At 43.5% G+C, this 14,956-nt stretch overlaps 2 protein-coding genes across 4 annotated transcripts in view; both read left to right on the top strand.

Moving 5' to 3' along the window:
* Positions 1-7,509: 7,509 nt before the first annotated feature.
* RIPPLY2 (ripply transcriptional repressor 2) lies at positions 7,510-11,310 on the top strand. Its single transcript, XM_081904948.1, has 4 exons — positions 7,510-7,993; positions 8,160-8,235; positions 9,585-9,643; positions 11,006-11,310. The coding sequence occupies exons 1-4, from the start codon at positions 7,914-7,916 to the stop codon at positions 11,169-11,171; spliced, it is 381 nt and encodes a 126-aa protein (XP_081761074.1). The 5' UTR covers positions 7,510-7,913; the 3' UTR covers positions 11,172-11,310.
* A 2,446-nt stretch (positions 11,311-13,756) lies between these two features.
* Positions 13,757-14,956, top strand: part of LOC309366364 (cytochrome b5 reductase 4-like) — a 32,861-nt gene continuing 31,661 nt past the window's right edge. For 2 of the 3 annotated variants that reach the window (XM_081904901.1, XM_081904900.1), the window contains exon 1: positions 13,761-13,963. In XM_081904901.1, the coding sequence (XP_081761027.1) occupies positions 13,889-13,963 (75 nt within the window). In that variant the 5' untranslated portion in view covers positions 13,761-13,888. Of the gene's footprint in view, positions 13,964-14,956 lie in introns of all 3 variants that reach the window. The other variant, XM_081904902.1, reaches the window with a different exon arrangement.

Raw genomic sequence — 14,956 nt, 5'->3', positions numbered from 1 at the left:
AGCACAAGTATGTTGTGCTAGCAGATAGGCACCCTAGATGTTACCCTATGTGTTGGTTTAACTCACATATTAATCTTTGCTGCCTCACGAGAAATTTTCTGGAAGGACAGAAGGTCATTAGACAAATAAAATGAAATAAATGTGAAAAAGAGGAAGCCAATAAAACACTTCCAGTTAACAAATCAGGGAGATTAAAATTAACACCTTGACAGGCCAAATGCCTGCTGGAAAATAAATGTCTTTGCACAGGGGCAGAAGGGCCATCTGAGAAGTGACATGGGCCTCCATTGGCTGGGTGTTCCAAGGTGTGGGCATGGCCACGCAAGATGTCTTTTCCTGCATCCCAGCCAAACCCATTTCAAATGTTAGTAGGATGTAAGCAAAGAAGATCTGAACTGGCTTGCAGGTTTCCTTACTTCTGAATGGACAATCATGGGCATATGCTGTGACATTCTTACTAAATTCTGCATGTATGGGATTGTAGCATTGCATAATTACATTTTCTAAAATGTAATAAATGAACATACACATGAGATTTGTTTCGGAGCTAACAAGCCCTTTAAAAAATAGTTTTGCTAATGGAACAACAGAACTCATTTTTTTCAGTACAAACATTTTCCTTCTGCTTATACAGTAAAATTGGGACACGGGTGGCACTGTGGGTTAAACCACAAAGCGTAGGACTTGCCGATCAGAAGGTCGACGGTTTGAATCCCCGCAACGGGGTGAGCTCCCGTTGCTCGGTCTCTGCTCCTGCCAACCTATCAGTTCGAAAGCACGTCCAAATGCAAGTAGATAAATAGGTACCGCTCTGGCAGGAAGGTAAACGGCGTTTCCGTGTGCTGCTCTGGTTCGCCAGAAGCGGCTTAGTCATGCTGGCCACATGACCCGGAAGCTGTATGCTGGCTCCCTCGACCAATAAAGTGAGATGAGCGCTGCAACCCCAGAGTCGGTCACAACTGGACCTAATGGTCAGGGGTCCTTTTACCTTTTTTATATAGTAAAATTAGCTTGCTGAGAATTTTTTTTTTTTTTTAGTAGTAGTGTTTCTTCTAAAAGGATTCATTACTTTCAATAGATAATCCCAAACCCTTCCTCATATCAAAATAGAAAATCAGTATATTTTGATTAAAAAAAATATTTCCTTGTTTACAGTTGGAATAACCACATTGTTTTGTTCATATGAATGATGTTCACAGTTCCTCAGTACTCAGAAATATGCAGCCCATCATAGGCATATACTCAGAAGTACCTTGCATTAAATTCCAAAAGGTTTTTTTTCTTAAAGAAGTGTTCATAGAACTGCAGTCTAAATATGAAGTCTTACCATTGGATTGAAACACCAAAAATGATAAAAACTACTATTGAGATGATTACTAAAATGCGCTGTTTGAATTGCTTTTCTTAACAGTGTTATTTCTCTTTTTCTTGGCTGATGGTACTGCTGGTGCAATTAGTAGTGATTGCAGTATTAAACTTTTCAATGTGCAAAAGTATTTTGGAGGACACGTAGCAGTTGCACCCATCAGAGATTATTCCCAGAGAAATTATCTACCTGACCAGCATTCTAGGTATATGCAGAGTCACTAGTTGTGAAATGAATCTATGATAACAGTTACATCAGGCCCCATTCCCCATAATTTCAGTAACATTTTATTTCCCAGCGGTGAACTGCTTTATGCAATCACACTAATGTTCAGTTCATGCAGTAATGCAATTTCCTACACAGAAGAGCTTTCTCTGTTGGAATTTTGACATGTTTGTAGCAGCCCCGAGTGTGTGTCCATATTGCAGCTCATCCTATGCTAAATATTCAGAAGTCCAACTCAACACCTAGCTAATATGTATTGGATGAGTCAACGCAGATTGACTACATCACATTAAAAAAATAAAATCCTGTGGACTGGTTCTGTCTTCAAGTTTTCAAGACCGTGGAATCTCCTGTAATAAGAGGTTCTCAACCTCAGAAAGTCATTAGTGATAAAGAGGTGACAAACTAATTACCTTGGGTGTTTTTCTGTCATCCGTAGTGAAGCAGAACAGAATCCTGGCTGTAAAAGTAAGATCTGTAACACACACTAAGCCCTTAACATTGCATATGTAAAATAGAGATATAATTCTGCTTATTGTTTACAAATAGAAGGTCCACAATGCAGCATTGTTCCAGTGATAGCAAGAGCTCTGTTCAAACTTTGTTCACTCAGAGGTAAAAATGAAGAGTGGAATGTTTTCCATCCAGATATTCCCATGTAAAAGTGTCATTAGCACCACCCTGCCAAATCTCACCCTGAGCCATCTGTGAACACCCTTCTTGTTTGGATTAACACACTCAGGTTTGCCCAGATCCCAGTGCTTACTCTTGTGTGTCCATGTTATACGGCATTATCTCCCAGTGTTGCACTGTGGACAATGAAAACATTTCTTAAGATGGATTCAGTCCAAATGCCTGGTTACTTAAGTGATAAAGCTGCAATTAATATATTAAGCCAAATGTTCAAAAATAGCTCAATTCCAAATTAATCCCCTAAATGTCCAAATTGACAGTCTCCTAAATGTGTGCATATATCTAGTATCTATATCTATCTTTCTTTAGACATTTACAAAACATGTCTAGAATTGTCAGAATCAATATTCATTTAACTTTGGACATTAACTGCAGCATATGTACACAAAGAGGCGGATAAGCAAAATTTATACTTTTTATATATTTGGCTGTGTGTGTGTGTGTGTGTGTGTGTGTGTGTGTGTGATCATCAGTATTGGGTACGATAGCAGAACTGTTGTAAGTTGTAATACCACAAATAGATATTTTAACACTCATAAAGTACCGTATTAGGCGACTGGGCGTATAAGACGACCCCCCAAATTGGCAGGTGCCAATTTGGGGGGTCGACTTATACGCCCAGTCTTATACATGGCAGCTTTGCTGGGCAGCAGCAGTGGGCAGTGGGCTCTGCGCTGGGAGGCAGCTGCCCAGCGAAACCGGCTTAGCATCGCTGGGCAGCTTCCTCCCGGCGCAGAGCCTGCTGCTGCCCAGCGAGCCCATACCCAGCGTATAAGTCGACCCCCGACTTTTTAGAGGATTTTCCGGGGTTAAAAAGTTGTCTTATACGCCGGAATCTGCGGTATATAATTCCCAACATTTTGTCAAACTGCAGAGTGGCCTTGGCTTCATCTGCACCAGGCGTTGAAAGCAGTAATATACCACTTTAAATAGTCAACCACAACCCTACATTCACCCCTTTTGTTTCTTCCATATAAGTTTATGGATGCCATTTACTCTTAAGGGAGAAAAGGAAAGTGTTACACCTGGGAATACAGTGGCAGTGAAGTCTTAAATAATCTGCCCTTCAGTTTGATATTGGATAGCCCCAACTCCATTGATTGTTGCAACAATTGCCTATATATATGAATTCATTCTTAGAGATAAAATTTGGGGTGGTCCAAAGTTTACCCCCAGTTCATTATTCATTTATCGAAATCTTGTCTTAATATTGGCTGGGGCACACACACCTGTCAGCATCATGTGCACCTACCCTGCATTGGGTCAGACATGATTGTATGGCTTCTCATAGGCCATACTCTCCTCAACATTTGGGTGCATCATTTGAGGTACCAGAAAGGTTACTGTGAGCTGCACATCCCCACTTATTTCTTCTACCTTTAAGCACATTTTGTCAGTGTCTTGCACCCAAAGTGTTGGACAGGTCACAATTCACTGTCACCTCGTGGACAACACTCTCCAAGATATGACTGTATGATCTGTAATGGTACGAAGCTTATTTGGGGATGTGCATCCCTAGTTACTCATCTTACTCATAGTAAATAGTTTTAACTATTGTTGCATTGGAGGCACATGACCTGCACCTAAACTAAGCAGTGTGTTAGATGTGATTCAACATCAACTTCCAGAGGATACTGTCCTGCAGGAGTGGGTGTGTCATTTGTAGTGACTCCAAGATTATTTGGGAGTGCACAACTCCACTATCTTATTCTGTTCTATAACTGTTGCCTATTAATGGCTATAGGGCACAATCCTTGGCAGTGTTTGTGCGTAAACAAAGCACTGGGACAGATGTGATTCGGGGCCATCTCAGGGAGGACACTCCCTGGGAGGTGCACGTATGTCATTTGTGGTAGCTCAAGGCTTATTTCCTTCCTTATTCCACATATTTTGGTTCTTATTGGCAATACTGTATAGCAATGGAATGCAGTGAATGGAATGGAGTAGAATGGAATGGGCTGGTATTAAAACACCCCCAAACTTGTAGTTTGATGTACTTTTTATGAATAGAGGAGTCATGTTTGATGGGATAAGTGCTGCAAGAGGATGGTTGCAGGCCATTTTGGAGAACGGCTGGAGCAGACGTATGCCAACTGCATCTGCTGCCTTCTCAATATCTTTTCACACCAAACTATGCATCTTCTGTGTCATCAAAGTGGAAATTGCTGTCAGTAATGACTTTCCTGTTGGAAATTCGGGTGCAACTCAGCTTAATGAGTGAGGTTTGCATGGGGTTTGCACGCATACCTTGATGAACTTCAGGATTCCTAGACTATCCCTCTATATTTATCTCTATGCTGACTTGTTGCTCAGTTTAGACTGATACATCTTAATTTGCATCCTGTTTACAACTTGTTCATCCTCACACTTTTACAGGACCTAAAAGTGAAAGGCCATTTTGATCTACCTTCTAAGAACAAAAAGGCAAGTAGAACGTCTTTGTTTCTCCAACTAGCCAGTGGCGTAGTGTGGGGGGTGCAGGGGGGGCCGGCCGAACCGGGCGCAACATCTGGGGGTTAGGGTTAGGGGGCGCAAATCCACGAGTTAGGGGGCACAAATTACTTGCCTTGCCCTGGGTGCTGACAACCCATGCTATGCCACTGCAACTAGCTAGTTAATCGTAAAGGGACCCCTGACTATTAGGTCCAGTTGTGACCGACTCTGGGGTTGCGGCGCTCATCTCGCTTTATTGGCCGAGGGAGCCAGCATACAGCTTCCGGGTCATGTGGCCAGCAACGCACGGAAACACCGTTTACCTTCCCGCCGGAGTGGTACCTATTTATCTACTTGCACTGTGTGCTTTCGAACTGCTAGTTTGGCAGGAGGAGGGACCGAGCAACGGGAGCTCACTCCGTCACGGGGATTCAAACCGCCGACCTTCTGATCGGCAAGCCCTGGGCTCTGTGGTTTAACCCACAGCGCCACCCGCATCCCTACTAGCTAGTTAGGTATATCAAAAATGTTCTTCCTTTAATAAATATAAACTTTTAATTTTATACCAAGTCTCAGTCTGAATACTTTACAAACCAACGTGCGCTCCAAGCAATGATTCATTTAACTGAAGTTCTGCTGCTGCATGTGCACTCTATGAGTTTGGGGTGCTGAGCTATGTATATGGCAGACCCCTCTAATCCCTGGATCCAGCAAGTGTTAGAATTTAATCAAGGCTTCTAATTCTTGAAATAGCCAGCCTAGCCTCCTGGTGAGGTGATAACCTGGGTGATGAACCATTACGGGATTAACGAGCTCAGTGTGAGAAAGCAAATGGGTGGAGCCTCTTCCTCAACAGACAAAGCTGGAATAGAGTTTTTTGCAGTGCTGTGGACCAGAACTAAAGCAGCAAACTGGAGAGAGAGAGTCAGAGCAACATTTGAGAGCAATGTATGATTTCTGTTTGAATCCAAGGCTCTGATGTTGGGGGAAGCAAAACCCTCTTGGGGTGTTGATGAACCCTCCAGTGTAGTCTCACATTGTACATATGTATGTAAATAAACCATCTATCATAAAGACACCACAGTCTTCACTGTGCTGCATTCCTGAAGGAAACACAAACCCTGGGTAAGCATGCCTGGAAACCCTGGAATTTTGCACCGCTCAGAGATTGGATTGACATGCAACAATGTGGACTACTGAATGGCTCATCACCCAGGTTATCACTTCACCAGGAGGCTAGACTTCCTATGGAAATCTATTACATGGACAAGCCTATCTTGGCAGATGTGTCTCTGTACATTCTGCACATGGAACAGTAACCACACATACACTAAACTTGCAGAGGGGACCCTGTAATATACAAGCCCTTCCTTCACATATGCCCTACCAGTCATAATAATGATCATTTTAAGACCATAAAAAACACTGTGCATTAACTATATGATATTGTTCTACCTTGGCAGGGGGAGAGTTGCTATTTGCTTGGCTTATGACCATACTAATATCTGGTACACAGCTTTTCACTGTGCATTCTTACTTCTTCCCATAACACCTATAGGCATTCTATAGGTGTGCACACATTGTGTGCACCATTCAGCCTGCTTTAAATAATTGAAGTGACAACTACCACTTCAAATAGTATTACTTTTCTTATGAATAAAATATTCCTAAAGTTCCTCTGCATATTATCATGCAATACCAGTTTCCCAGTCCACTATTCAAATCTTTAACACTCTTTTCCCTCAGTATAGATCACCCCTGCTCTTGCCTTGAGTGGTATTTTGTTTTACTGTGTGCTTAGCTCATAAACCCTCCTGCAGCTAATCAACAGCTCCAATTCAAAGGTAACATAAGCCACCCCCGAACTGATGAAATATTCCTAGTGACCCAATAAATGTGGAAAATTGGAGCCAAATGCATCATAAACAACACAAACTAGGTCTATGTAATTGGCACCCTGATGGAAAACACTTGACTCCCATGGAATGTGCTTTCAAATCTGTAAGCTTTTGACTCTAGCCTTCTATTGCAACACCACAGACCAGCTTTAGGAGCTAAAGCAACATCCATGATTTTGTAAGTGGCACAAAGCTTGTGGTGCTGGCACATGTACTTCCCATGCAATGTGGCCAGGATCCAAGTGCTCCTTCCTGGAGGCCATGCGGAGGCCATGTGGGGAGGCCTTCTTTGTGAAAAATAAACATGGAGTGGGCAATTTCTGGAAAACATGTATAAACTAGATAGTGCTCCGTTTAAACTTTCGGTCATTTCTTCTATGGTGTTCTATGGATGCCTTTAGGTATTTCAGGTGTTTTGTTTCAGCTCATTGTTCTTGCTGTTGTATTTTAAATTGTTATATTTGTATATAAAATTGTTATATACATACATGTGTCAGTGTGTAGCCAAGGGGGGCAGGAAGGGACAGCTGCCCCTCCCCATAAAGTAAAAAAATAGAAATACTTAACTGACAAATTGGTTGGTTCTGCCCCCTAACAAAAGTCCTGCCCCCCCCCAAAATCCTGGCTACGCCAGTGTGTGTGTGTGTGTGAGAGAGAGAGAGAGAGAGAGAGAATGAAATTTATATATTTGTTTTTTATTGTTCAATTCTATTGTTTTTTCCCTGCGTTGGATCTGATTGTTTCATCATTACAAGTTGTTTTGGACACGATTTTTGGGAAAGAGAGAACTAAATATTCGAATCAAGTAAAAATACAGTTGCAGGAATTTTCCAACATGGGAAGCGGCATTTCTCCCAGCAAAACTGAGCACACTCGGACACAGATACACACACGCTGGCTTTCTCACGCTGGACACTTCGCAGCCCGAGCCCAAGCGTGGGCTCTCCCCTCTGAAGGACAACACAGCCATGTGTCTGCTCAAGTGCGATTCACACTCCCTCGCCAAACCTCTCCCTGGGCCATTTGGAGCTCGCACGCGTCCACGCTCCTTGTTTACCCTGACGCGCCTTTCACGCGCAGCCTTTTTGTTTACCTCTCCGGCAAATGAGAGAAAGCGGCTGGGACCCTGCGCGGCGAGTGCTATAAAAACCCCTCGGGCGGCAGCCGCACCAGAACCCAGGCCAGGCTAAGCCCCCGGAGGGGAGACACAACGACAAGGAGAGGAGGAGGAAGAGGAAGCGGTGCGCCAGCGGCGTCTGCGCCACTTGGGCTGCCTCGACTGCTGCCAGCGACGCAGCATGGACAGCTCTCGGCTGCGCCTCTGTGCTTCTCCACCTGGCGCGCACAACGCCCGGATCTGCTGCAGAGGACAAGCGAGGTAACCCGCGCTTTCCTCCAGACCCGCTAGCCGGCCAGCCAGCTCCAGAAATCATAGGCTTCGAGTGTTTTTCTTTCCTTTCTTCCACCCTCCTTTCCAACAACCGACCGCTTTTTTGTGTCGCCCAGTTAACGCAAAGCTGTATTCCGTTCTATTGATTCTACAGGTCCGGAGGATTCTGGAGACCTTGGATTCCCACCCGGAAAGATGCAGAAAGGCAGCGCAGGCGAAACTACAGGGCGGTGAGTGTGTCCGTTCTGATTAAAGCGGCAACAATCCCACGTGGGGCGGCTGGAGTGGCGAGCTGTGTTCTCCTGACTAAGCTGGTCCTTGGATCGTTAACTTTGTGGGTGTGCAGGAGCGAGAATGGGAAAGTCGTCCTCTCCTTTTCAGGCTGTCAGTTAAACACAATTCCGGGAAAAGTCATAGATTTGTAGAGTCGGAAGGGATCCCGAGGGTCATCTAGTCCAACCCCCTGCAATGCAGGAATCTCAGCCAACGCATCCATGACAGATGGCCAGCCAACTTCTGCTTAAAAACCTCCAAGGAAGTCATATTGGGATTTGACATTATTTATATGTCTTTGTTGCTGCTGCTGCTTCAATTTATACCCTACCCTTCCTCCCCAAAGAGCCCAAGCTGGCAATAGTGAGGGCAACGTCATACTTATTTTGATGGCATGCTTTAATTAATTAATTAGAAAAGTTATATACGTTTTTGGCAAAATTACAAATCCCTAAGCAGGTTACAGATAGGAACGCGGGTGGCGCTGTGGGTTAAACCACAGAGTCTAGGACTTGCTGATCAGAAGGTCGGTGGTTCTAATCCCTGCGATGGGGTGAGCTCCCGTTGCTCAGTCCCAACTCCTGCCAACCTAGCAGTTTGAAAGCACGTCAAAGTGCAAGTAGATAAATAGGTACCACTCCGGCGGGAAGGTAAACGGCGTTTCCATGCGCTGCCCTAGTTCGCCAGAAGCGGCTTAGTCATGCTGGCCACATGACCCAGAAGCTGTACGCCGGCTCCCTCGGCCAATAAATCGAGATGAGCGCCGCAACCCCAGAGTCAGCCACGACTGGACCTAATGGTCAGGGGCCCCTTTACCTTTACTTTAAGCAGGTTACAGAAACTGTAAAATCGAAATACAGCAAATACAACCAAGTAATACAAATATGGATCCATTATAAATGCATTATAAAGCTTTGGTCATTTAAAAATGCCAAGTCAATAATTAAACAGGATGACACTCTTCTTTGATATCAGGAATGTTGCTTTACGTTTCTTTCACAAGTGATGCCTGAATATGCATGTCTTACCTGTCAGGCAGGGCTTGGGAACCTGTGGTCCTTTCAGATGTTGTTGAATTCCCAACTCTCATCCACCCACAGCTAGCCTGGCCAGTGGTCAGATATGATGGGAGTTGTAGTTCAGCAACATCTGATGGACCACAGATGGCTAAAATGAAACCAGCTTCCTTACGTTCCACAAATTTTCCATGCTCAGGAATAGTTTTTATATTACTTTTGAAACTGCCCTTTCTGGATACTGTTAATCATTCTGTTTTTGATCTGTGTCTCCTGTTTATTACTCCTAGTTGTGCAGCTCTTCTGAGACAGACTCAGCAAAACTCACACAGTATATACATCCAGTTAGGTAAGGTGTAAGCATTAATATTATTCTTTACAGTCTCTGTTAGGGCCATCTTCACTATTTTTTCCTAGCAGGGCTCCTGCATCATTAACAGCTGCCTAGTGGGAAGAATACCAACAGGTGGAAATGGTTATGGTGCAGAACAGTGGACACTTTTTGTTAATTTCAGGCAGCAGCTACATCATTGCACTGTCCCTCTGACCCACAAGGCTTTATGAGGCTGCTGCCTGTATTGCACACCTGCCTTCCCTGGTGGTCATAGAATAACACATGGCCCACCTACTGAAGACCATGATTCCTATGGTGTATATTACAATTCCACATGAAAGATGTTCTTCTCTCTCCCGACCCTGCAGTCCTGGGTGAGTTCATTTGCTGCACCAGAGAACTGTGGACTACATAGTTTGTGTGGCAGGATGAGACGAGTTTGAAAAACTCTCTACCAGATTGTACATCCCCACCCTCTCAGTTGTATAACTGTTTCTGGCTTTTTCACCCGGGGTAACGGGAAAATATACTATGCAGAGATGTCAGTATCAAGCATCATGGCAAAGGTTCCAGTGCAAAGCTATCCTTTCTTGTATGTGTGTATGTCCTGCTTACTATATGTGCCCAGGAGCAATTCAGACCCGCATCGTTAAATTTCACATCAGATGCTATCAAATCATATCTGGTGTTTGAGTTGTCAGAGGTATCTGTTTGACCTTGTACAACAATAATTGTATTTGAGGGCTTACATAGCTTCTGTTTTACTAATTATAGAGTTATGCAAAATGTATGTTTAAGTATTCTGACCAAGGACAAGAAATTTTCACAAGGGTGGGGAACTGGGTTGCAGACTGAAGTGATGGGCCCACTAAGCAGCTGCTGCGGAACCAAAGTTCTGTGTCATCTCTAAGAATGTAGTACATTTACGCCTTTTGCAGTACAAGAGCAGAGCTATTACCAGTACCTAACCATTCAGAAAGTTTTGCAGCATCATTTAATATTTAATTGTAGGGAAACTTTAGGTGTGAAGTGCTCCTAATTACATTTAGGCATAAGTAGAGCCTGTTTTCACATTAAACTTCCATTTCCTGCTGAACTTTTGTAGCTCTAGTAAATGGAATATCAGAATGCAGCCACATATTATAGCTCCTAACTCTGGTTTGCATCCAATTGTACCCACCATGTAAGCCGAAAAAAGTTCCACTTGCTTAAGGTGAAGTATCCAATTTCCACCAATTACCTCTTACGCATGTACTCTAAAACCTAAAGAAGTAATTTTCAGCAAGAGTTATTTCACATTAACCCTAGGTCAACTAAACTGAAACGAATCCCTTAAATATTAAATTAACCGAACAGGTTGTCTCTGTGTGTTTTTAGGTTATTCTGGCCCAAATCAAGGTGCTTTGACTACTTGTATCAAGAAGCTGAAGCACTTCTGAAGAACTTTCCTGTCCAAGCCACAATTTCCTTCTATGAAGATTCAGAGAATGAGGAAGATAGTGATGACTCGGAACATGATTCTGGAGCAGAACTGGATTCTTAATTATAATGAATGTTATTACCACTGTTCATATTCATTCCTTAATTTAATATTGATATCAATATGCTATCATAGTATTTTCAGCTAATTTATATGTAAGTTATTTTTCATTAAAAGCAAGCATTTTACATTTTTATAGAAACAGTATTGAGTTTTGTTTTATTTTATGCCTGCTACACTCCTCTGTTCCTCTGAAAATAGCAACTCTTTTATGCTGGTAGTACCATAGGGCAGCAGAATCAATTAGAATTACAGCTGCAGAAATGGTTGGATGCATTGTGGAAGCGGACAGAAGTATATTGGAATCTGGATATATGTCCAGATATATATCCCTTAAAAAGAAACTTAAAAAAAATAATTATGCCCTATACCCTGATTCTGAACATATTCAGAAGTAGAAGCCCTATTGATTTCAGTGGAACTAATGTTCATGTAAGAATTTCAGCCTTGTATTGTTTTTCAAGGTTAAAAAAGAGAAGCATGCAAACCTGCATGAGGGAGAAATGTGAATTTGTGTTTTCGTGTTGCATGTCACACATCACATATGAAAACATTGTCATTCTGGAAGCTGCCCTTAGAAAATGACAGAGGCAACTCATTCTTAAATGATTCCATTCTTAAGTCAACAAAGGATCTAAGCCTGCAATCCTAACCTGGAAGTCCCATTGAACTCAGCGAGACCTACTTCTGAATAGACAAGTATAGGATTGCGCTGTAGGGCTGTAATCCTATGTACAGCTACTGTACTTGGATAGAGCTCCATCACCTTCAATAGTTGTGTAGAATAGAGAATTTCAGATGTAGTTTATCATGCAAGGTGCTGAAATTTCCTATTCTGCACAACTATTAAAGGTGGGGAAAACCCCGTCCTCTTTTGCATCTCGTTATCCTACCTGATGTCATGCCTCACTGAATACAATGGGGCTTGCTTTTGAGTAAACATTGCCTTATTTTTGATTACTGAAATCTCCATAAAGAGTTAAACCAGACTCAACTGGAGTACAAAATGTATCTGACTTGATAAACTGGATTGACTCAATGCTGATTTACACTTCATAAACTCAAACTATGTTCCATGTGTGTAAAACTGGAACCACTCAGAATATAAAGTAGTTCATATATAGAAATTGCTCCTATAGGGAAACAAAGTGAGATCCATGTGTAGGACATTGTATATGAAAATCACACAAGCACATATACTGCTCTTGTGTGTTTGTAGTAAGCTGCATAGAATTTCAGCTTTAGTAATGGAAATCTTTCTCCTTTAAGTGAACTCTGAAGACATTTTTACTCAGGAACACTTATTAGTTTATTTGTGTATCCTGTGTGAAAACAATTTTTTTAGTTAGGCTTTCTTTTTGTATTTCTTCATTTCGTTGTTATGATTGTTTTTATACATTATTGTGAGCTGCCTTGTAAGAAAGTTTCTCTGAAAAGTGGAATATAAATCTACAAAATAAATAGTGTGTTTACAGGCAGTAGTAATATGTTGTTGCATGGTATGATCTCCATACACAGAGACACTTTCCAGGTAAGAAAAGTAGGTTTTATTAAAAAGTGCTAAATCATTGGTGCACATAGATTTTCTAAAGAGCATAATATGTACTGAATTCTGAGCACTTTTCTACAGCATAAATTGCTTACTCATCCACGGAAGTAACTCCATTGACTTCGAAGGGACTGTTGTGGGCTAAACAGTTCAGAACTGTACTCTATCAAATAGTGAGATCAACATGGGCATAGCATACATAGCAAACTTTGGTTCTGCACCCCCCCCCCCCAAAAAAATCCTGGCTACGCTCATGGAGATCCACAGTAACTGTATTAAGGCATTATGCCTTTATAGGCAATGCAAACGTGAGTAGGGTTGCTATACACGTGTAGAAGCCCTCATTAGAACTTCCTGCTTAATGCAGGAATGGGGGTGGGATGGGTGAGGTGGTGTAAGTGGTCCTTTCCATTTCAACCTCACAACAACCCTGTGAGGTAGATTAGGCTGAGAGATTAGGCAGGCGACCTTTACTGTACTGAATACTTTTTTGTTGAGGCAGGAATACCCAGGCATGCAAAACTGACATCTATTTTAATACTTCGCATTACTATTATTAGTAATAATTATAGCTGTCAACTTTTCCCTTTTCTTATGAGGAATCCTATTCGGAATAAGGGAATTTCCCTTTAAAAAAGGGAAAAGTTGACAGCTATGATGATGATGATAATAATAATAATAATAATAATACTTAGAATTATTATTGTTGTTATTATTATTGATGTTTTGGTTGTACGATCCTCTGCCGCCACTTGGAGCAAGCGCCACTCGAAAAGCAGGATGCGAACATTTTAAAGGGACAAATCCCCGCGCAGCGAGTGCGCGAAACAAAACACAGCCACGCGGTTAAAGCGGCAAGCTAGGAGCGTCTCTGGACCACGTGGGCGGAAGATCCCGCCCCCGCCGTGGGTTTTTGCGGTGCCGCCGTCAGTCAACTCTGGTGGGTGGGGCCTAGGCACGCGCTCTCGTCGGTGGAGAGAGCTCCAACCACCCGCCCCGCCCCGGTACAACCTCACGCCTGCGCAGTACGGCCTTTTAAGTCCCCGCCTGCCTTTCAGCTACGCTACTTGCTGCTTCGGCGCCGGGCCGGACCCGGAAGCGGCTCTTTCGGTCCGCTTGCAGTTTCTGAAGAAGAGGAGGCGGCTGGGGCGGCTGTCCTGCGGCCGGCAGGATGCTCAACGTCCCCTCTCAAGCTTTCCCTGCCCCAGCCTCCCAGCAGCGGGTGGCCACGGGAGGGCGCAGCAAGGTGCGGCGGGAACTGGGGTCGGGGGGGGGGTCTGTGGTACTCCTTGCCACTGGGTCCCAGGGCAAGCTGGCGGTGTGAGAGGGGTCGCCTTGCGCATTGGCACCTGCAGAGGCGGAATGGGGGTTAACGCTTCATTTGCTCGTTGTGGGTAGAGATCTGGAACCCAGATGGGTGTTACAGGCGGAAACTCGGCAGGTGAAGCCTTTCCTGGCCCGGAGATGAAGGAAGAGAGAAAAGCTGTACCTGTTTGGTTTCTGTCTGTTACGCAGCTCCTAAAGTTCTGCCCGGCGAGAGGATGGTGTCAGTCCTTGAGGGAATGAGGTTCAGAGGTGCTTTTAGGTTAAGAGCAGTTCGTGCTGCCTTTTCTTGTGTTGTGTGTGTGTGTGTTTTGCAGGCAACACAGATGCATCTGGCTGTTTCCTCTTTTCTGAGGACCGTTGTGTAATTATGGGGCACGTAGTTTCTAAAAGAGAAGGGAGCTCCAGGGTTCAAGCTTGCTTTCAGAAAACGCTCATTATCCTGTAAGCCCTAATAGCTGTCAGGCAGTGTCTGACTTTTTTGTTCTTTAGGGCTGTGGAAAGACAGTGGTACGTCAGGTTACATACGCTTCAGGTTACAGACTCCGCTAACCCAGAAATAGTGCTTCAGGTTAAGAACTTTGCTTCAGGATGAGAACAGAAATTGTGCTCCGGCAGCGCGGCGGCAGCCGGAGGCCCCATTAGCTAAAGTGGTGCTTCAGGTTAAGAACAGTTTCAGGTTAAGAACACACCTCCAGAACGAATTAAGTACTTAACCTGAGGTACCACTGTAGGTGCTTCTGTGCATCCTATTCTTTTCATGTGTTTGGGACTCAACTTAAGTCCAGTGTGGTGTTTGGTTAAAACTATAATAGCGGCAGGGTATGGGGAACATTTGCATAAAGGAAGATTCGTTTCGAAGTGTCTTCAAGCTGATTGTTGTGATTATGAAACTAGTGGGCTGTCATGTGGTAGT

The sequence above is a fragment of the Podarcis melisellensis genome (assembly GCF_964234715.1).
Source record: "Podarcis melisellensis genome assembly, chromosome: 3".
NCBI classification, from domain to species: Eukaryota; Metazoa; Chordata; class Lepidosauria; order Squamata; family Lacertidae; genus Podarcis; species Podarcis melisellensis.
Note: the sequence above shows the minus strand (reverse complement) of the source record. Positions and strands in the feature narration are given on the sequence as shown.